This window comes from Vulpes vulpes, chromosome 10 (genome assembly GCF_048418805.1).
Source record: "Vulpes vulpes isolate BD-2025 chromosome 10, VulVul3, whole genome shotgun sequence".
Taxonomy (NCBI): domain Eukaryota; kingdom Metazoa; phylum Chordata; class Mammalia; order Carnivora; family Canidae; genus Vulpes; species Vulpes vulpes.
The window spans coordinates 48426651-48450476 of NC_132789.1; the positions used below are offsets into that span (position 1 = coordinate 48426651).

Below are 23826 nucleotides of genomic sequence, written 5' to 3' on the forward strand. Positions count from 1 at the left end.
CTACTACTTGGGATCCCTGGGTGGCGCAGCGGTTTAGCGCGCCTGCCTTTGGCCAAGGGTGCCATCCTGGAGACCCGGGATCAAATCCCATGTCGGGCTCCCAGTGCATGGAACCTGCTTCTCCTTCTGCCTGTGTCTCTGCCTCTCTCTCTCACTGTGTGCCTATCATAAATAAATTTAAAAAAAAATCAATGTACTACTACTTACCATCTTTTTGAAAACAATTTAAGCATATTTGAAAAGCAGTATAGGTGAAATTTATTAAAATATCAAAAGCAAGGCTGATTTCCATTTATGGGCTTTATCCATATTTGTATCATTTCTCCCAAAGGACCTTTCCTGGCCTTAGAATGTATTTGTTATTCATATTACTTGTTTTAAAAGGATTAAAAGCTAAGGTAGATCTCTATAGTATTTCAGTTTTAAATTCAAGAAATCTGTTTCATATCTAATCTTAAATGTTAAAAATAAAGAGGTATGGTACAAAGCGTACTAATCAAAATTCTTATATTTGAGTTCCGGCTTTTCATTTACTAGCTATGTCCTATTAACCAGATTACTCGGGATCCCTGGGTGGCTCAGTGGTTTAGCGCCTGTCTTTGGCCCAGGGATTGATCCTGGGGACCCAGGATTGAGTCCCACGTCGGGCTCCCTGCATGGAGCCTGCTTCTCCCTCTGCCTGTGTCTCTGCCCCTCTCTCTCTCTCTCTCTCTCTCTCTCTCTCTTCTCTGTGTGTGTGTGTGTGTCTCTCATGAATAAATAAATAAAATCTTAAAAAAAAAAAAAAGATTACTCTTCTCCTTTGATCATCAATTTCTGCATTTGAAAATTTGTGTTGTAATACCCCACAAGATTGTTTAACAAGAAATTAACATATGTAAAACATCTTTGAAATGTATGTGAGACATCTTAAGATTGCTTATAAGTAGGTGGACATTGAATAAATCAAGCAAATTTGGATTGGAAACTAGGCCTGAGACTGAGCTATGTAAGCCTCCATTTTACTTTCTCTGAAATGGAGCTAAAAATATCTTGGCAATTAACCCACCTTGGAAAATGAGCCCTTATATTAACAATAACTAAGTTATTCAGATACACATGTTAGAGAAGAATAGGCCTGTTGAATTGGTATGTATGGTACTTGTAATGGAGCAGTAAAGGATAGGGCTGAAAAGTAAAGAAGTAGACAGGGTCTGCCTTCATTATGGAAATCCCTGAAGTCCAGCTAAAGATTTTTGTTGTTCCTAGGCAGTGGTTAGCTTTGGAAAGTTTTTGAAGAAAGTGACACTGTCAGACCTATACCATAGATATAAGCAATGTGGTAGTAGTTTGTAGGATAGATTAGAGGGGAGAAATTCGTGGCAGTAAGACTGAACAACTGTATACATTTATGTATGTATGTTATAATTGTGGAATGTCCGGCACTGGCTAGAAAATGATAGTATAGTAATAGCACAATGTAATTCACAAACTTATTGCCTCCTAAATTCACAGCCTGTTAGCTTTTGTGTACCTTTTTATACCTATGTATTTTCTAGTATCCTGATTCTCCCACACCCTCCTTGAAGTGCCTAACAAAACTGAAGAGAATAATTCTGCTTCTGCTTCTGATGTAGACCTGTGCCAATGTGTTCTGGACTTTCTTTTATGGAGCATTTCAATAGAAACTATTGATTTTATATTTCTATATAAAAACTGTCATTTACAGTCCTTTAAGGAACTATATTTACAAAAGTATTTCTGATGTTAAGTAGTGCATGGTATCTGTATTAAAGATATTGGAAACTTAAATTTCTCTAGCATATACAATTATGAAGAACTCCAGAAATATGTAACACAGCAACCCATTATAGATAAGCAGTACAAGCAGGTACTTCACAGAAAATATGAAAAGATGCTTTGTATCTTCCATAATACAAGAAATACAGATTAAAATTACACTAATACTTTATTTTCACATATCATAATAGCAAAAATGTTTTGCATGTATACCTAAGCATATGAGAAATAAGATAATTACAATGATACTTCTTATAGCATGGTTTATAGTATCAAATTGGAAATACTTTAAATATCATTCACACAGTGGAATACTATTTGACAATTTAAAAGAATGAAGCCACTTTACATATGTTAATGTGGAAAGATGTTCAAGATACTCTGTGAAGTGAAAAAAGTGAGATGTGTATCAGTGTGTATGATATATCTCCTTTTGTGTTATAAAAATGTGTGTACATAGATTATAAAAAATGCAAAATACATAGACCAACCACCTGCTATGACTTCAACCATCCTGGGTTTCAGATATATCTAACATGGCACACAGAGCATTTCAGATAGATGTATACTTCACTTTTACAAATCCCAGTAGGCTATCCTCTATGGGTTAAATGGAGTGGACCACATACTCTCCCTTCTCTGTGTCTTCTTTTGCCTTCATGCCTACTTGGCCTTTCAAAAACAGGGTCCCCTCCTCTCTTCTCACCAACCAGATGTACAAGATGGAACTTTCTGAATGGCCGGTGAGGTCATTTGCATTAGGTCAGTGTTACTTACGGTCCTTTAAAGTGTAATTCAGGGCGCATTGGAAGCTGTGAGAATCTTATGGGCCACAAACAAGTCCATAACTGTATGTCTTTTCTTTAGATCTTCTGGGTTAATAGTACAGTTCCATGCACTAGCATTTTTATGTATGTCTAAGGATTTCTTTTTTTTTTTTTTTTTAAGATTTTATTTATTTATTCATGAGAGACACATAGAGAGGCAGAGACATAGGCAGAGGGAGAAGCAAGCTCCCTGCGGGAAGCCCGATGCAGGACTCAGTCCCAGGACCCCAGGATCACCCCCTGAGCCAAAGGCAGACACTCAACCACATAGCCACCCAGGCATCCCTGACTAAGGATTTCTAATAGTCTATTGTAAGAGTTAAGATTGGGTTTGGTTCTTGTAACACAAAAATAAAAATTAATAGTAGCTTAAATGAAATAGAAGTTAATTTCTCTATTCTCTTCAAGAAGTTCAGAGGTAGTCTGTCCAGGCCTGGTATGGTAGTATTACAGAGTCAGAAATTCAGGTTCCTTTTATCATTTGCTCTCCTGTGTGATACAGTTCAGGTTATGTCATGATTCTGGATGACTACAGGAGATTGAACCAGCACTTCTGCTTACATTAACCAGAACTTGGTTACAGAGCCACATTTGTTTAAATGGAGGCTGAGAAATGTGTTCTTTATTTCAATCAGCCACTAATCCACCTTAAAAAAAAATATGTAAGAGATTTCCTCATTAAGGAAGATGTGGGAAATATTTAGTGACGATTAACAGTTTCCACCATTCCTATTAAATGAGTAGTTAAAAGCTACTACAATTCTATATGCTTAATTTGTGGGTGAACATGTTCAAAATCATTAGAATTCTTGTGATTATTATCAATATATTTTAAATTAAAAATTACTGTTAATTTATCTCCAGTTCTTTATTGCTGTGGTTCCCCCACCCCCTGAAGTATGGAAATGATGAGATAAATAGGCTATGTATGGGTCCTTTCTCTCTTCCTCAGCAGTCTGAAATTAGGACAAGGAAGTGTTTGTGTACCGTTGCCTTTCAAAGTGTGTACCATGTTCTTCTACCTGTTTAACAGGCCAGTGGTTAACCAGGGTAGTGTTATTCCTCTCAGAAGAGATCAAAAAAATCCTGCCTGCGCTCTTATGAGGCTGCTTTTCTAGTCCTTGGTACTGCTTCTAGGTGTTCACTTGGAAAACCAATGGGATGAGATCTTTGATCTGGCCTGAAACTGCCTACTTTCTTGCCTCTGCCATAATCCCTCTCCCAGCCTCCCCAAAAGCTTGCCTGCCTCTCTCCAGTTAGCTGTAGTAGCCCATCACTTGAACTTCTAATTTCCTTATTTGTAAAAACTTTAGTCACATGTTATTTTCCTCAAAAATATTTTATGACCTGAGTATTACAGTCTGAACAATGAAAACTGATAAAGCTCTGTACCCAATGAACATTTGTCAGCTTATTTTATGAAGAGAGTTTGGTTTTACTTTAGGCTTTTTATGTTTGTTTAACCTGTGACTTTCATATGAGAATTATTTTTACATAAGGCTCAACTACATTTGCATCCTTAAGATTTCAGAGTGCTATCCCAACATTTCCTTCAGGAAGTGAGAGGAAAAAGACATCATCCTGGCATCACCTCACCTTCAATATCTGGCTGTCTCCTTTTAGAACTTCTCCAATTGGTTGCTGCCTATCGGTCCCTGAATTCAGCTTTGGAGCCAAAACTCCAGAGTGTCAACAGTTCTTTCCACAAATCAATCTACACTGATTCTTCACTCTTTAAAACTTACTAGCTTGGAGTTTTTTGAACATATCAGGCTACTGACATTACTGGGCATTACCAAACTTTTCTCTTTGCTTCTTCTCTTTTTCATTCTTCTTTTTTTCACTGTCATCTAATTTTAAAATTTATCTCAAGTCAAAGATAAGTTAGTTACTATATCCTGCTTTTAAAATTTAGCTCAAATATTCCCTTCATAAAGAAGCAGCCAATCAGTGTGTGTGCTTAGACCCTAGACCACCTCTATACTAGCACTCAAGTTACCACTCCTACCTAGAAAGAACGTTGAACTTTTGACCTCCAGAGCTACATGGCCTCCAAAGCACAAAAAAATGAAGTAGTTTTTCCAAGGTCACATAGCTGGGAGATGGCAAAGCAGGAATTTGAACCAGGTGGCATGGCTTCATGCTGCCTTGCCTCTATTCTCACCTTGTACTTACGTTGAGTCACGGTTGGATGCTGGACTAGGTCTGTGAACGTTCATATATAGGAATAGGATTATAGAAGTGAGCAGTGTACTGGAATGATCCTAATTGGAGCCTGGTTTTAAGACAATAAATAAGACACTGTAAGGGACATTTTGAGGTGGTTGGGGATATTTGAATTTGGACTTTATATCAGATGATATTGTAATAATATTAAATGTCTGAGGCATGATAAAAATATTATGGTTATGTAAGGAAATGTTCTTGTGTCTTAGGAGACAGTCCCTGCAGTATTTAAGGTGGAGGTGTCAAGAGGTATGCAACTTTAAATGTTTCAGGGTAGGAAGCATACGATGAATGATAGAACAAATATGGCAAAATGTTAGTAAATGATAAATCTAGATAGAGGATAACTGAGTGTTTATTGTTGTATCAATGTATCGGGTCTTTGTATTCATAAACCATTCCCAAACTTAAAACAAAAACAAAAACAAAATAGTGATGTGATTCTGGTGATTATGGTGATGATAATCATGATAAAAAAAAAAAGAAGAAAACAGAAATAAAGTCAGGTCCCAATTTACATAAAGGAAATTACTTTGTTTTTAATGTATTTTAAAAACTGAAAAATTTTAAACTGAAAAATTTTAAAACCACCATTTTAAAACCACCAAAAACCAAAATTTTACTGAAAAATTTATGAACCACCATTTATAGAAATTATCCTATCAACCATAAAATTATTGAAAACACAGATTATGGATGTTCTGGTACTCAAAAAGAAACAAGAAAACTTCCTTTTCAGTCCATCAGCAAATATTTTCTGAGTGTCTGCTCTGCTTGGCTTATTTTGAGACTTAGCTCATTTCTTCATCTCTAATGTTCTATGATTCTGCAATGCTAAGTGTCTAAATACAATAGCTACTGTAACTCAAGGCCAAGTCACATTGGCTGGTGTCAGCATGGCATTTCCTAAGCATCAACTTAGTACCTTAGCTCTTGGATTTGAATGTGAAGATTAGTGAGGCCTGGAAGGCAGGGACAAGTTTAGCATCCCAAACACTATTGCTAGTAGAAATGAAAGAACTTCATAATCTTTAATATATTTTCATGGCTATCATTTCTCTTGAAATTGCTTTCAAAACCTTTATTTTGCATGGATAGTTCTGGAATCTTCACTCTAACCACTACAGTTCATTCAGCACTTACTATGGGCCAGGTGTTTTAAAGTAGGCACATTACCTGCTTGTCTACAGTTCTTGAAACAAACACCCATCTTGCCCCATGGTCACACAGCTGGTAATGCAAAACTGGATTTAGCACAGAGCTTTTTTATCTCTACAATATGTTACCAAAACCTAGATCACAAAGAGGGAGGCTGAGGAGAGTGTAGCTGGGCTGCTTGCCTTTGTCTACCAGACTTAAAACCTCTCTGCCAAATATAAAGACAAAAAAAAAAAAAAAAAAAAATTTAATGTCCTAATCTTGTCACTTGTCATGTGGTACTGCAATTAAATTTTTGCTTCCCCATATACCAACACCACCACCCCAACTCTTTGAGGACAAGGAAACTTTGTTTTATTGATCTTTATGTTCTCAGTGCCTAACACATTGGCGCTCTGTAAATGTTATTGAACTAAATTATTAATGGGCCAAAGGGAAAAATGGTTATAGTAATGGAAAACAAAACATTTTCTCCTGCTTTTCCCCTGTACTAGATGCTTTTGCTTCACAAAAACTATTTTCTGATATGCTGAACTCAATTCTCACTATTTGGGCCTGTGTTTAATTGAGCTCAATAAAATAATCAGAATGTGAGTCTGAGGCTCATTTAGCTGTTCCTATAATCTAATCGAAGAATTTATGTAGCCCAAATTTAGTAGTATTTTCATATTATTAAGAGTTTTATATTTTACTTATTACTACCGTAAAAAAGCAGAAGAAAATTTTTTTATTGAAAGCTTAATAGGTTAGAGAGAAAAGATCATTTTAAGATTATTCCATTTCCCTTTTCAAAGCTACTATGGGAGTCCCCCCAGCCTGAAGATTCTCTTCTGATTACTCTCTTTATCATCCCCTTTCTCACAGTTCAGAGCTTAAAGTGAGAATTTTTTTTAAGTGTGTTTTCCTGGCATCTCATGTTTAAACAGTGTCAGGGGTTTGTGTCCCTGGAACGAAAACTGTTTCTCCAGAGCCTTTTTTCTCTCAGCTTCCAGTGAAAAGAGGGGCGAGGCGAGCCAGTCGCTTACCACAAAGCAATGCCACCACAAAGGAAAGATTAAGGGTTTAGAGAGAGGTCAATGTGGGTTTTTCTCTAACTAAACACTTTCCTAAAGTTTCCTTGTGGAAAAATAATGAAGTCATCTCAGAGTTTTTAAAGAATTTTTATTTCTTTTTCACCGTCTGCATTCGCTTGTCTTCTCAGCATGGATGTTTAATCTTCCTAGGCTTTGTGAATTGGCCCAAATGAATAAGTAGTGAGCTGTCTCTCTAGGAGCTAGAGGCTTATTCTAAGGGCCTAATCACTGAGTAAACACATCTTTGCCCTCCCTCTCACAACTGCGATATAATAGTCGAGATTCTAGCACAGTAACCTGGATATTGCAGGGACCAATGCTTTGAAATGCAGAACGGTTGATCCTCCAAAACAGACAGTGCCTGATCTTCGCCTGCCTCTTTCTTCTTTTTTAAATTAAATATTGCCAAAGAGATGCTGTTTTATTGCTTGATATTGTGCATTAGTGCCCTGGATTTCCAAGTTTAGTTTCAGTCAACACTGTCGGCTGCACTTAGAGGGAACTCTGCATGTTGGGTTTCTTAGTAGCCTCTTCGGCACATGTGTGTTTGGTTTGGAAGAGCATTTAAATTAAATCAGTGAGATAGCAATGTAAATCGCTAATCTCTTTCCCAAAGTCTAAATGTTCCATTGCAGCATTCTTGAGAGAAATGGGCATTTTAAAGATTTAGCCATTGCCATTGTCTGGTTAGAAATATGCTGATTTAAAAGTGGACAGCTCTCTTGTTCCCAGTGTCTCATTAAATGTAGTTGCTGAGATACGATCAAGCAGAATTAGAGGTTGACATCCCTCTGTCTATTCAGCTCGAGAGCTCCTAAGAAGAGGAGCTCTGAATTTGTTAGTGCTGCCAGGTTCACGTTCCTTTCCCCAAAGCAGCAGATTTCTAGATTCTTTTACTGAAAGTGGTTTGGCATGCTGCTGCCATTTGGTGTCTTTTTTGCTAGGGGGTGGATAATCAGCATTCATGTTTCTTTCATCAAACATGCTGAGACCTATGCTGGCTTTTAGGGATGCAAAGAAGACTGAAAGAGACTCAGTCTCACCCTTGAGAGACTTTGTCTAGAGGGGAAACTGGTAAACAATGATGATACTAATTGGGAGGAGATAGAGGCACAGAAAAGGAAGCTCTTAACTCTGCCTAAGGGAGTCAGGGAAGGTTTCATAGAGGCATTTGCTTTGAGACTTAAAGGATGAGTAGGAATTTACCAGATAAGTATCTCTTCAACTATGTGTCTGATTACAAACTTCCTAGAAGCCAGCTTCTGGCTTACCTACAGACATCTACATTGGATGAAGAGATCTTGAGTCTTTCTTGCTCACATTTTATCTATATTGCTTCCTACTGGGCCTGACACCGCATTTCAACAAATGCTTGTCAAATGAAGGATTAAATGAATTGAAACATGGAAACAGCTACTGTTGGAGTAATTAAGCTACTTCTACTTCTACTTCAGGAATTCTGTCCTTATTCCCATTGCTTGTTGTCTCTGAGGCCCTAGAAGCACTCCTATATGAACAGTGGCCAGTCTGGCATCTTCACATTCTATGAGCACTCCAAGCCTTGATGGTTGATTTTCTACTACTGCTGTAGTATCAAGGAAGGAATACTAAGCTTGGAGTCAGTCAATCCAGGTTCCCATCCCAAGTGTACTGCTTACTTACTAGTTGTGGTAGAATTTAGGACAAGTCAGTCTGCTTTCTAAACCTCAGTTTCCTCGTATGCTTATAAAGTTAGAGCATAAACTACTTCATGGGCTTATTCTGGGAATTAAAGTAGATAATGGGTATGTAACTAACAATGCCTCCTATTCATAAAATTTTATCTTTCCATTTCCTGGCAACTGACTGTTCTTAAACTCTGCTCTTCTACAAGGTAGCACCAAGAAGTTAGTCAATAACAATGTAAACTCTTTCAGCATCGTGGTCATTATTGTTGTTAAAGCTGACATGTTGCAAATTGTGTCGCTCAATTTCAATTTTTAGTTTCAATTATTTTATTGACCATACAAGTATGACAGAGGACACTATTTTAAGAGAGTAAATGCCATTTCTTGAAAGAAAGTTTATCAAGCAAAGGGGAAGGAATAATTCTCAGTATGAGAAACCACAGGGACATTTTCTGAAATATAGACTAGAAAGAATTCATGTGAAGTGAACTATTTTCTACCATCCTTCCATTGGCAGTTAGCTGTTACATGATCTTACACAAGGACTTTAATATGAGAACACATTAAGGACTTTGAAATTACCTGTGGAAGTAAAACACAACTTCATTTCAGACCTTTTCCTTTCAAGTAGAAGAGACTTCCCAGTGTTCAGATTAAAAACAAAAAATACATTAAGAGAGATTTTAGCAACCAATCTTAATCAGTATCTTTTTCTATGTACAAAGTTGAATAGCTCAAAATTAATTTTCCCTTTCTAAAGTATGCTTTAATATGAAGAATTGTAAATCATTTTATTTAAAGAAAATGGATTTCTATGGCATATTCTGCTTGAGATAGGCTTGCACATGTTAACAGGAATCTTGACAGTGGCCTCTAAAACAATGTAATTATCCTAGACTCTTTAGTATAAGGAAGTATAAGGAAGCCAAATTTATTCATCTTAGTAAATGTTTTAGGAACTCCCCAAGTGTCAGGAACTCTTTTAGGGAGTAGCATGTGATTTTGTCTTTGCTATTTATATTGACCAATTATGCCTTTCCAAAATTCAAGAAATCTTATGTTATTGGATATTTTAATTCATCAGTCTTTTCTCCTCTTTTCAGAGAAAGCTTCTTGCTATCTACCTCCACCATGATGAAAGTGTATTAACCAACGTGTTCTGCTCACAAATGCTTTGTGCTGAATCTATTGTCTCTTATCTGAGTCAAAATTTTATAACCTGGGCTTGGGATCTGACAAAGGACGCCAACAGAGCAAGGTAATACTGTTGTTCACAAGTTGTAAGTTGGGTTTCTATTTTTTAAAAAAAGTTATCATTGTATTTGGTTTCTTATCATCATTAACATTTTCATCCTCAGCATTAAATTCTCTACCATTACATGTAATTATATAAAAGCTATTTGTTGAAGCTAATATATGCAGTTATTTACAATGTGAAAATATACCTCAATTTATAAAAGATTTCTAAATCTAAGAATAACCCAAAAGCAAAACCAAAGTACATTGTTTTCATCTTTTTGCAGTAAAACTGGTATGGTACATTTCTATGTACTGAATATTCTAATGTTCTCCTATGTTGTTGAGTTATTAGAGGAAATCTGTATTTTTAATAATCTTCAGAAAAAGCAAGGCAAGTCTAACATACAGTCTTAGTAGTGAGTTTATTTTTTAATAATTCCAGTGAAGAAGGCAGGACACTCTGGACTAGTCCATGGAGTTGGTAATAGCTTAACTCTAGCATATACTAATTGATGTAATCGCTTTATTGCACCCATTCTTTTGCACACATCCATATTCTTGGTAGGAAAAACAATCCTTTTCCTTGCTGTCAGGATAAATTTACTTAATTTGTTAATCATAATATCTATAACTGATGAATAATTCTTCATATTTTGCCTATTTGAATTTCCCATCTGAAATACATTTCATCATGTTTAATTACACATGTCGCCATAACATCCAATCATGTTACTTTGGGTGTGTTAACACAATAATAATCACAGGCTGCTGGTTTATGAACAGGGAGATTAAATTAATTCATTTCAAGGCAAGCCTATTGTAGTTAGCTAATTTATTTAAATGAACATAGAACAATTAGAAATAATCTGATTTGTTTTTTTATTATTATTTTTTAGCTCACTGAATTTTTGCTGATCATTTAGACTTTGTTTTATGTAATCTAAACCTGAAAAGAAAGCTGATGCTTCCCTTTATTGTGAAGCAAAAGAATGTTGAAGCAATTTTTTCATCTAATACTTCATTTCTTTAAGCAAATGGTTAGGAAATTTCACAGGATGACTTCGTTCTGCCTTGGAAATGTTCCCTGTTATACATAAATAAAGAACCTTTAGCACCTGTATTTGTTTAAATTAAATCAGGTTATTATTCACACTCAGTTAAAGGTGATGAAAAGCAGTGCCAAAAACAGATAAAAATGCAGCATCGAAGGTCTTTCATGAGGCAAAATACATAGACTGGAGACTTGGCTAAATCTTTCGCCATTCACTGGCAGTAAGGAATCTCCTCCTTTCCTTTTATCCACAACTTGATGGAGAAGGAAACACTATTTCTAAACCATCTGTAGTGGCTAAGTTCAGCAGGCTACCTGCTGTTATTTTGTTCTTTCCTCCATTTAATTCCTTAGTTCCTTTTATTTTACAATGACAAAAAATTGCAGTGTAGTTTCTTTTGAAAAATAGTGTTTGAGGGTTTTTTTTTATGACTGGCAATCAACAGCCATGTAATTGCTTTGTTATGTTTTACTAAAGAAGTCTGTTAAGTAGCACAACTTTGATACACTAGTAATAAGAGTTTGCAGGTTACAGAGACACCTGTGGTGACCAAAGCGACAGAAGCTGCTTATTAGAAAGAGCCAGTACAGCTGTGTCCTATTAACTCCTTATGACACTTTTTTTAAAACACAAAATAAAGGCCTTGTTTAAGGCTTTAAGAGCTATTCCTCAATGGATTGCAGGACTGACTATGAGGTATGATAGGCTATTTTAATCTGCATTTACAAAAATATGGCTTCTCATTATTATTATTACATTCATGAAAATGAAAAGAAATTAAAGACTGAAAATAGAAACATCTAGGAATTTGCTTTAATAAATATTTATAGGAACAAGAAACAGCACCAAGGTGAGAAAGAGAATGTTACGATTTCTGGAATTTAAGATACTTGGCAATCCTTCTTCAAAATCGAATTCTACCCATATTACAAATTAAAAACTATTTTAAGTTAAGGTATTACAATTCTTTCTATGAAGCAACAGAATTATGTAGATGGTTTTCATGTACAGCTCATTATTATTGTTAAAGCAAATGGAAAAGTACACATTTTACATACACAAGATAAAAATTCATTGGAATGGGATATTCCTAAAAAAGAGTAAAAGTGGATTTCCTTTTGATATATTAAACTGTAAGAAAATTTTAATAAATTAGGCTGATTTATTGTCCAAAAAAGGATTAGCTTAGCAACAATTTTCTGGCCACTCATCATAGATTCATCTAAATATATTGTCTAATTGAGTTTCTTTGTGATCTTACTTAGATTTTTTTAGCAGCACATTTTATCCAAAGGTGTTTGTCATAAAAATTTACTGCATTATCCATTTGATGCTATTAACACTAAGTAACAAAACCTCAAACTTTCGCTCTCAATTCAGTAGAAGATTGCTGCACTAATATTTATTGGTCAGTGAGCTATATTTCAAAAGTTGCTGTGCCATCATTTGCATATTACCAGAGAGTTAAATATGACAGATTAATATGTGAAAATATAAAAGAGATTTCTAGGCATCACCAACAAGATTATTGCTGTGGGTTTCCTTTTAATTGTGATTTTCTTATGGCAAATGTAAAAGTTTGGAAATAAATTCCTGGTGGATGGCTTGTCTGGTCCCATTATCTGGCTCTTCTAGTTCATACTGATCAACCAGTCTTAAAAATCCTGAGCCTGTAAGCTGGTTAGTCGGGGTGACTCCTTAGTGGTTTTCTGGGACTACCCCCTGACATGATAGCTGGGAACATTGGTACCCAAGATGGGGAGGAACTTGCCAGGCAAATTTGCTTTTGCTTCAGAAACACTCTGTTAAACCTACAGAAACATTAGTCCTCTTCAGTTTACTGTGAATCTCACATATAGAAGATAAGTGAAGGATACTGAACTTAAGTGAGTGCTTTGGTAAAGTTATCAGAATGTGAAGGTCAATTGTGGTTATAAGGTTAAATTTCCTGATCTGACAGATGTCTATAAAATGTCACTGTTGTACACTGCTGTGATGTTGATATGGATTTCCCACCTCTGAAGTGATTCTAATAACTTTCTAAGTTGAATACTTAAGTTGACCAGCCTATATATAATGGATTATGGTGGAGAAAGACAATCATCATATGGTTTCACTCATATGTGGAATATGAGAAATAATGAAAGGGAGGTAAAGGAGGGAAACTGAGTGGGGAAAAATTAGAGAGGAAGACAAACCACAAGAGACTCCTAATTCTGGGAAACAAAGGGTTGCAGAAGGGGAGGGTGTGGGGGGATGGGGTAACTGAGTGATGGGCACTGAGGAGGGCACTTGATGTGATGAACACTGGGTGTTATACTATATGTTGGCAGATTGAATTTAAATTAAAAATATTTTGGAGATCCCTGGGTGGCGCAGCGGTTTGACACCTGCCTTTGGCCCAGGGCGCGATCCTGGAGACCCGGGATCGAACCCCACGTCGGGCTCCTGGTGCATGGAGCCTGCTTCTCCCTCTGCCTATGTCTCTGCCTCTCTCTCTCTCACTGTGTGCCTATCATAAAAAATATATATATATATATATTTTTTTTAAGTATTAGAACGAAAAAATAAAATGGGTTAGAATAATTTCTTGGAACATTCCAAATATGAATTAGGACATCAGATTTTAGCAGTAATGATTAGGTACCTATCATCTCCCTCACTAAATTGTGGTCTTCTGGAAAGGCTTATTCATGTTATTTGTCTCATTCAATAAAGCACTTTAAATTTGCAAAATGCTAGAAGAAAGAAAATAAGCATTTGGTAAATGAATGTATGGATCCAATTCCACCAAAGAATGTGTTTATAATCTCAGTATTATACATCCAAATGGAGGTTTCTTTCCTGTAAAACTCTGTACAGTCTTGTTGGCCACCATGTCTGATTGGAATTCAGGTCCATTCTTTCTTAAAGCAGTAGGCAGTAGCCCTCGTTAGTCTTAAAAAGTGCTAGAAGGTATAATTTCCTAAATATTCATCTGAACAATGACTCTGAAAGAAACAGTAGGATATACTTGTAAATGAAAAAGCTAAAAACAGATAATAGTAAACAAGGAGATCCTACAAATCACTTCTGAAAGTGCCTAAAAGAGTATCTTAAATGTATATTTCCTTCATGTTTATTCATTGAGTAAACATTTACTGAATATTTCATATGAACCAGGAATGCTGCTTTGCACTGAGGATGAGAAGATGAAAAAGATACAGTACTTAATGTTCAAAATACTCATAGTCTAGTAGGAAGACAGACATAGAGCTAATATGTAATATGTAATATGAAGTACGTGCAGGGTGCTTTGGGAGTACAGATGAAATTCATAGGGAATTACTCTACCTGGGTGGGCCAAGGAAGGACTTGAAAGAAATGACACATGGAAAAATGAAATTAGAAGTTTTGCTTTTTTTTTTTTAGAGATTTTTATATTCACAGCATTCCTAGTTGCAGATATTTTCTATTTTTATAAAAGAATATTGGTTTTTAAACCTCATACTTAGAAATGAAGGATCAGTGGTTTACATAATTGTGGAGGAGAGAAAAAAAATAGAAGGATCTGGTCTGAACCAGGTTGAGGAGTCAGGTCAACCAGTAGGGATGGACAGATCTCAAGTTGTTTTGTTAATGATTCATCCCAGTATTGGCATATGCTTACAGGCAGACAATGGAGCAGAGATCAAATACTCTTTTGGATCCAGAAACGTGTTGAAAACTATCATGGATTTAAGTAATACAGTAAAAATATATTTAAGGACAATATATTTCTAGTGAATAAATGCTTATGTTATAAAAGAATAATTTATTAAAATTCAGGACAGGTATCACCTCTAGGAAGCTTTGCCTTTGTCCATCATCGTCTTGCCTCTCATTCTGAGGGGAAAATGCCCTCTCTTTGCACTCCCATAATGTCCATAGACTAACTTGTATTGATGGAACTCATTATGCTATATGGTTATTGTCTGTCTCCCTATTAGGTTGTCAGCTCCCTAAAGGAGCTATGTCTGTAATCTCAGTGTATTACACAGTGCCTTTGAAAAAGTCAGTGTTGGGATCCCTGGGTGGCGCAGCGGTTTGGCGCCTGCCTTTGGCCCAGGGCGTGATCCTGGAGACCCGGGATCGAATCCCATGTCAGGCTCCCGGTGCATGGAGCCTGCTTCTCCCTCTGCCTGTGTCTCTGCCTCTCTCTCTCTCTCTCTCTCTCTGTGTGTGTGTGTGTAACTATCATAAATAAATAAATAATAATAAAAAAAGAAAAAGTCAGTGTTATATTAATAAATAATCTCTACTAGTCTTACTAATAATGAGGGTGACGAGCTTGGGTAGTGGAAAGAGCATGGAAATGCTGCTGTTAGGAGTTCCCTGGGTGGCTCAGTGGTTGAACGCCTGCCTTCAGCTCAGGGCATGATCCTGGGGCCCTGGGATCGAGTCCCACATCAGGCTCCCTCATGGAGCCTGCTTCTCTCTCTGCCTGTGTCTCTGCCTCTCTCTCCCTCTCTCATGAATAAATAATAAAAATCTTAAAAAAAAAAAAAGGAAATGTTGCTGTACTGTAAATGTGTGATCTTCCCCCATACCCATTAATAGGATTGATCAAGCAGAAACCTTCATTTTCCTTATAAAGTGAACAATGTCCAGACCAGGTACTCTGTCTTCTGTTGGACCTGGAGCACTTTAGAATATTGTTGCCTGTGCTATGGTGATGGTGCTGATTAAAGGAAACATGTCCATTAGACCAGCGTGCTAGCCTGGCTACATGATGAGATATGCCAAAGAGCCAGGCAAGTTCCATTTGGGCACCATTTGAATTAAATATAGACAGTACTATATAAAGCACTAGCATAATAAGCATTAATTTGCTTCCCTCTTTTAGAGTTATTTGCACATCTTTGGTTGCATGGAACATCGGCACTTGAGTGCCCTTGGTGTGAAGCTGTGAGTTTTGGCTGTAGTTGCTTCATCAAGCAAAGCTACATAACACGTGGCACAGTAAACCACCAATATTAACCAATAATAAGTGGATTAATGGATATCTCTTGTTCTGACCAGGAGGACCCACAAGGCAAATATCTCCAGCTGGTATAGGTACTGGCTTAGATGATTTAATTCTAAAAAACTTAAACATTGAATTTGACTAGGATAGTGCCAACTGAGGTCATCAGCCAGCTGTAAGCTGTTTATATGTACGTTTCTGAGGTGCAATGCTTAGCACATGCTACAGAGTATTAAAAGCATGCATGCTACAAAGTATTAAATTGGACACTGCCCACTATTTCTAAGTAGTGTTCTGAGTAGCTGCAGTTACCTGGGAATTGCTGACAATTACACAGGTTGCACATGTAACATATACAGAATATTGTATTAAATTTTTCCTCTGCAGTTAGTACCAATGTTCACAGAATTCTATTGCCTGTTAATACTAGCTTTTGAACTTAATGCCCCTGGGTGCAGTATTTCAGATCACTGTAAACTTCTGCTGCTATGCTGACAGGTACTTGTTAGCCTTAATATTCAAGTGATAGTTTTCCACATTACTTAATCTTTGGCAAGAGTTAATTGACTTAAAGCTCTTATTATCAGTAGGCTGTCTTCACCTGCACTTTCCATCTCAGTAATTAGCCATATTCACAGTGGCATACCCTTAATTCCAAACTACTCAGTGCTTCATGCCTGGCTGAAGCCTAGATGACCATGTTACTCTAACCCTACCCCTCCGTTTGATCCAGCAAATATAGCCCAGGTGTGGGGTCTGGGTGGGATACACAAGGAGTGTTAATTTCCAGCTGCTTCCCTCAGAGCAGATAGGGATTCTGCAGAAGTAGCTGGGAAAACAGATGGACATGTTGTGGTTGGGGAACCAAGACTTCATAAGAGCCTTCATGCCAGATTTCCATATAATTTTCCCCAATCTGTTTTATTCCCTTTGTGCTACGTTTTCCTTCCAGTACTTTTAAAGGAAATGTATTGCCATCCTAAACATCCCAGGTCAAGGGCTTAATTAATGCTTTAAAATAAAGGTTCCAAAACACCAGGAGAGTTTGTCATTTTCTCCCTGGTTTGTTTTGTGAAGAGGGAGGAGAGAAGGTGAGGAGGAACCCCTCCTGTTCCATGATTACATCCTACCCACTCATTTTCTCCTTTTCTCCTCTGCTTTTGATTTTTAGTGGCGGTCTTAACAGAATGTCAAGATCAATTTGCAGCCTGGTTTAACTCAAGGTTTGCGTTCTGCCAGCAGCAATTGTCCCTGCAAACAATGCCGTGTGTTCTTGTAACTTCAGAAGCTTTTAGAAGGATCATGGCAAGGGCAGCATCTAATGACTTTATTAGTGTAGGGTTTCAAAATGGGCTCAGTAATTGTTCATATCTCTTTGTCAGCAAGTCATAATTACTGCTCAGCATTGTCCAAGGGTGCACTTGTGAATAGTTCTCTAACAGTACTGAAAGGAAGGGAAAAAGAGGAAGATAAAAGGTGATGGCCTCTCATGATTGAGAACCAGCCAGTTTGTGTATAGATGATGGCTAAACAGTTTATAATACTTCACTCTTTTTAAAATAGAAGATTATCCTTTTAAAAATGTTCTTTTTGGGTATTTTTAAATGACTACTTTGGAAACCTTTTTTACCGATTTGGATACTTCCCACAGTACTACCTTGTACTACAATCGTAACAACCTGGTGGCATTATATCTGAATCAAGCTGTATATTTTTCCATGACATTAATCTAATTATTGCTATTAAGGAAATGTGCATTTAACTCAGATAACAGTTTTCTATGTGTTTTCACAGTCTGTGTGAAAACTATTTTAGAAAAGAACAATACAAAGGTGGTAACTGTTGGCAAGACAGTCCAAAAGAACAACATTGTAAGTTTTTTAAAAATCTTATTTTTCTCATGCACTAAATCTTTCTTGTTACTCTCATGGTGTTCTCTTTGGCCTTTCTGCTAAATCCTTTGTGTTTTGAATATTTGAAGTATCTTGATTGTAAGAGTCACAGAATTAAAAGAATCATTGCCTTTTCAAGAACTCCAAGTTTCAGCTTAATGCCAAGCCTTTGTGCTCTGATGCCAAATCCTTTCCTGTTCTGTGACTCTGAACTCATATACGGTTCTGTGCAAATATTCACTCCCAGTAGTTGGTTATCCTAGTATTTTAGAGTATACAGATTCAAGTAAATATGACTGCCAGAAGTAAAATACCTCTGTTTATATAGTGTTCATATAGAATAAAAAAACATGAGATGTCTAATGAAACAAATTCTAAAAATAAGACATCTCCAAAATGAAATACCGGATTTAAGTAATATACCTCATTATCGCTTTTGCCTTTCGTCTTGCCTGAAATTGAAAAGATTTCAAGAGATTTATTTATTTTAACTGCTTTGTTAGTATTAATAATTTTTATATTTGTTGTTGTTTCTGAAGACTTTTTACTAATCATGTCATCTATTCCACTTAAATCAGTAGCACAGTTCTCATCTTCCATAAATACTGATAGTAATACACTCAGAAAAATTATAAAAGAAACATGTTAGTTCAGTTGTATAAAACCAGCTCTGGAAACTAGTTCCTCTGACATTTTTCCAGTATTTGCCTGTCAGTCTACATAGATACTCCAAAGAGGTTTTGGTGCCCAATTTTCTTAATGATCTATTGGCTAAATGTGCCACCAAAAAATTGAAAAAGGAAATAACTATTAGTCTGGAACTGGGGAGTCAGATGGAATCCTGTTTCCTATGTGTTTGGGTAATTTATTAGGAAATATTTGGTATCCTTTCCTCAAACATGTTTTGTGTCTCTGAACTTGATTGCATTATAGTAATAGAGAAAAGTGACAAAATAGTTTTATATTATTAATCTTAGGGATTTCAGTAAAAAGCCTTCTGTTAATTTGTCTTCTGTTGGCTCAGTCTGTAGCCACAGCAAGAATTTCAAGAGTCATCCTAAACAGTCTCCTTCTGTGTATCTTTTCCTCAACACATGATCAGCCAAGAAAGTCCTCTTTAATGTTCTTTTTTATACATCTCAACTAAGGAAAGAATGAAGTAAGTTTATATGAAAAATAAAAAGCTTTGATTGCTGTATCTCGATCTCTAAAATTCTCTTTCTGATGACTTGGACACAATTGTTTTCAATAGAAAAATGAGAAGTCAGCAAGATTTCGTTTTTAAACTAAATGTTAGAAAAGTATGTAAGTAGATTATAGCATACTGCCCTTACCAGTGTGTGATGATTTAGTCAGAGTGGCATTAGTGGAGTGTAGCTAAGAAGCCACAATCATTTTCTGCCTCTTTCACCAATAAAGATAACTTCCTTACCCTTAGAACTGTTCTCCAAGCTCATGCCATTTTTGACAGGAGCTTCTACTGAGAGAGTATCAGTAGCTAAGAACAAGCCTATCATTACTGCTCTTTAAAAATTAAACCACAGGGCAGCTGGGTGGCTCAAGCCAGTTGGGCGTCTGCCTTCGGCTCAGGACCCTGGGATCAAGCACCATGTTGGGCTCCCTGCTTACTGCTTAGCACAGAGCCTGCTTCTCCCTCTCCCTCTCCCTCTGCCTGCCACTCGCCCTGCTTGTACTCACTCTCTGTCAAATAGATAAAGAAAATCTTTAAAAAATAAAAATTAAGAAAAATTTAAAATCAAAATACATAATAACTACAACCATTAAAGTATCTACAATATGCCCAACTCTATATATGAACTCATTTAATCCTCACTGTATATACATTACCTCATTTAACTACAGTAATTCTGCATGGTAAATAGCAAAGGTCCAATACCACATGTGTGGAAACTATTTTTGGCTCAGTGAGGTTCTGTAATTTACTCAAGGTCATGTAAATGGTTATACTAGAGGTAAATCCCAGATCAACCTATGCTTTTCTGCTTCATAATGCTTCTTATCCCATGACCTTGTCAGACTGGATTATTTAACAATAAAAATGTACTGAATAACTGTGTGCAAAGCCTTGTGGGGTTACAAGAGAAATATAACACATGGACCTTTTACTCAAGGAACAAATAAACAAGGGATTCACCAAATCTTAGAGTTGCAGGTTAGAGGTATTCTCAACATCCAGTTTTTAGCCATGCAGGCATTTGTCCTCATAATGTGTTTACCTGATGTTACTACAGTTGCTACCTGAATACTAACAGGGACAAAGAAATTAACACTTCAAAAGATAGTATATTTTTGAGCTACTCTAAAAGCTAGAAAAGGTATTTGCTACAGTGCTTCTTCCCCTAGAGGGCTTCTGCAACTTTCTCCCTTTTGGTTCTAGTTTTGAATTAATAAGCCTAGTTTGGGAATTAATAAACCTAACTTCACTTCTGCATTACGGTCCTTTCTCAGTTTAACCACAGCTTTCTTGTTTGCCCTATTTTTCTTGCCTTTCCTTACAAAGTATGTTTATTTCCATTGTTCCTTATATGCTAGGATATCTAGACCCAGCCCATTCTAAAGGTGCCCAAAATCAAGAATATTGCTCCAGAGCAGGTTTATCTCATGCTATGCTCAATTCTATTCTGTAATTGTATTATTGACTCCTACTCAACTGAGGTAGTCAACTAAAACCCGCTACCAGTTTTTCAGAGATGAGGCTGCTGAGAATGGGCTGGGTTGTTACTAAACTAGATCTCTACCATTCTGTACTAATGCAGTTGACTGATAGTATCTTTTGAAGTTCAGATTCTATTAACTCTCCCAAGAGTTATCACTCATAAATGATGTTGTAACTCCTAACATTTCTACTGTTATCATTCTTGATAATCTTTTCTGTACCTAGAAATATCTAACTCTAGAAATTTTTTTTCTTATTTATTATACTTAGATGTGGTCATCAAGAGAAACTTTATCACCTCAAATATTTTTATTTCAAGCACCTGATCAACACTTCCTATCCCTATCTTACTTGCTTATAAACCTTATATATAAGGTGTATGTATGTATGTATGTGTGTATATATATATATATATATATATATATATATATATATATCATTGTGCCCTCTAATCTCTTGACCCTACCACTTTACATCGTGTACCCTCTTCTGTCTCCAATCTCATTTCTCTCTTTGTCCTATTTAGATTTCAAAGTCCATCATTATCACTTCCTTGGAATATCTTAAATTCCGTCACTTCTGTCTTCCTCCCTTGCACTTAGTTTTTTGAACCCAACTATTCACCTTCTCTATGCTTATGCCCTTGCATTTGAACACTGCTGGAAACACTCACACTAATATTTTTCCTAAGTAAACACAACTTCAAGCAAGTACACAATAATACTGAGCAAGCCTACTGTGATTCTCTAGTTTTTCTTTCTCCAGATAAGATGGCTATTTCATACTACTACTCTTTCATTAAACATCTCATGTCCCTCACTTCTCCCTTTCCCAGCTATCCTCACTAGCTGAGAAAACAGAAGTCATTTGATAGAAGTGACTCTTAATTTTCTTTCTTCTGGTCTCAGTGTTAAATATCTACTCCTCAAAAAGGCCTATTAAAACTTTAGAGAAAGCTTCTTCACCATCATTCTCTTTCATAGAACTCTCTTAGAACTTTTCATAATAAGTCATTACTTTCGATTATTAAAATTTTGCTTGCTAATTCTTACACTAGAACATAGGATTCCTAAAGGCAAAAATACATCAATCTTCCTAGCTTTGTTTCTTACTGCAATTCTCAGTAACTACTTGTTGGATAATATAAAAATGCAGAATAGCATAATGGTTAAGTTTGAATTAATTTGGATTTATCAAACTAGGATTGGAATTTTAGCTATGCCAGTAGGCCACCATAGTGACATTGGGCAAGTTGCTTAACTCCTCTAAGTTGCAGTTTCTGTATTGGAACATGGAGATTAAAAACAACATCCCTTAGAGTTGTTAGAAATAAGTGGGATAATTGATTTTTGAAAAGTCTGACACACAGTAAGTGCTTAGTGCATTTTATCTATATATGTATATTTGATTTCTTTATCTCAGATGTTTATGAAAATGTTGACAAAGCCAAATGGTAAGCTGTTTGAGACTGCTGTCAGTTTGGTAGTGGTCTATAGGTTCAGTTTTTCAGTGACAGAGAATTTATCCAACTTAGCCTGCATTTCTGAATCTTACCCTGAAGTAAGGATACTTTAAGACACTTTGTCACTTCTTAGTCAAGTTCAGATAGTTGAAGCTTAAAGAGTGTTAGTGAGTTCTCAACCTGGTAACCTCGTAGTTAGGCTTATTGTGTTCTTAATAACCCATGTTGACTCCTAGTCATCACTACGGTATTCTAAGTATTCATAAGCCATTTGTCTAAGTGACTTTTCTAGCTTTTGTAGAGGACTGAGGTCAAGTTTACTGATCTGTACTTTTTAAAACTTATGGTATTTACTTATCTTTAGGGATGCAGATTCCTCAGATGATAGTCATTTTATCATCATTCATTCTAGCTTTTTACTGACCCATTTATTCTACAACCTGTCCATTTCTTTGTCCAGTAACATATCTATCCATTAAACATTTATAAACTCCTGGGTTGACTCAAGTTTTGTACCTAAACACCAATTTCAGCTCTATAATTCTGACAGCTTAAGAGAAAAAGGAAATGTGATAGGCATATCCTCATTTATTCATCTATCCATCCAATATATATTTATTGAGTTTCTACTATGTGTCAGATACTATACCCTAGAGCTTACAGTTTACCATTTATAGTTCTTATCAACTAATAAAAAAAATTTAACAGTTCATCTCAAGATTTCCTGGCACTGAATTCAAGAGAGAGATTTTTTTGCATGATTATCTGAGTCATTTAAGACATAAAATAATTATTTTCTATTGTTTTGCATATGACAGATTATTTTAAATTTAAATAGATGTTTCTTATATTAATCCTCTGTAAAAGCAGAGGGCTTTGTATTAAATATCTTTTTTCAGTAATGGTAATTTTTTTTAGGGAACTTAGGTGATATGGTCCTTAAATATTCCTTTTTGATGATCTTATTCATAGCCAGTATAGAACTTATATAGGAAAATCCTATGTAGCCAACCTATCCATTCAACTCTCTTTGTCAGACATCAGCTATCTCAAGTGAGTCTTTGTCAAGTACTGGATTGTAATTGTATCTTATTTGGAAGCTTTAATGGGTGACTGAAATGCTAATATATTGGACTGTTGGTCATTTATCTTTTATTTTCCTGCTGTTTATGAGATTTCTGCTTATACTCTCCCATTTTTTTTTATCCCTTAGGATGGAGGTGGATGGGAAGATGGGTTAAATAGGTGATGGGGATTAAGGAGTGCACTTCTTGTGATGAGCATCAGATATTGTATGGAAGTATAGAATCACTATATAGTACACCTGAAACTAATATTACACTATACGTTAACTGGAATTTAAATAAAAGCTTTTTAAGAAATCAAATACATAAAGAAATTATGTATAAATGTCAATGGAGACTCTGTGATTTTATTATATAAAATAATTTTGAGCATCATTTATTTCAGAGTTGGTTGGCTTCTTTCGGAACATTGACAGTGGAGGAAAAATTCAGGGAACATGACAATATGAAAAAAAAATGTATCTTCAAATCTCTACCCTAGAATAAGGCATGATATTATGTTACAAGGATACTGATATATACTGTAGAAGTTATAAAGCAAAATAATACAATGCCAAGCATGGTGCTAAGCAAACTCCTTGTTTAGTGATGTGAGTCTGGACTGCTGTACTGTACTGCTGTTACAGTTTCTTTTAAGAAACATTTTGCCAGGGGATCCCTGGGTGGCTCAGCGGTTTGGCGCCAGCCTTTGGCCCAGGGCACGAT

The 23826-nt window shown here is 36.1% G+C and overlaps 1 protein-coding gene across 5 annotated transcripts in view; it reads left to right on the forward strand.

The window, feature by feature from the left end:
• FAF1 (Fas associated factor 1) overlaps nt 1-23826 on the forward strand; it is a 461294-nt gene that overhangs the window by 328746 nt on the left and 108722 nt on the right. For all 5 annotated transcript variants that reach the window (XM_025991860.2, XM_025991862.2, XM_025991861.2 and 2 more), the window contains one exon: nt 9834-9988. In XM_025991860.2, the coding sequence (XP_025847645.2) occupies nt 9834-9988 (155 nt within the window). The remainder of the gene's footprint in view (nt 1-9833; nt 9989-23826) is intronic.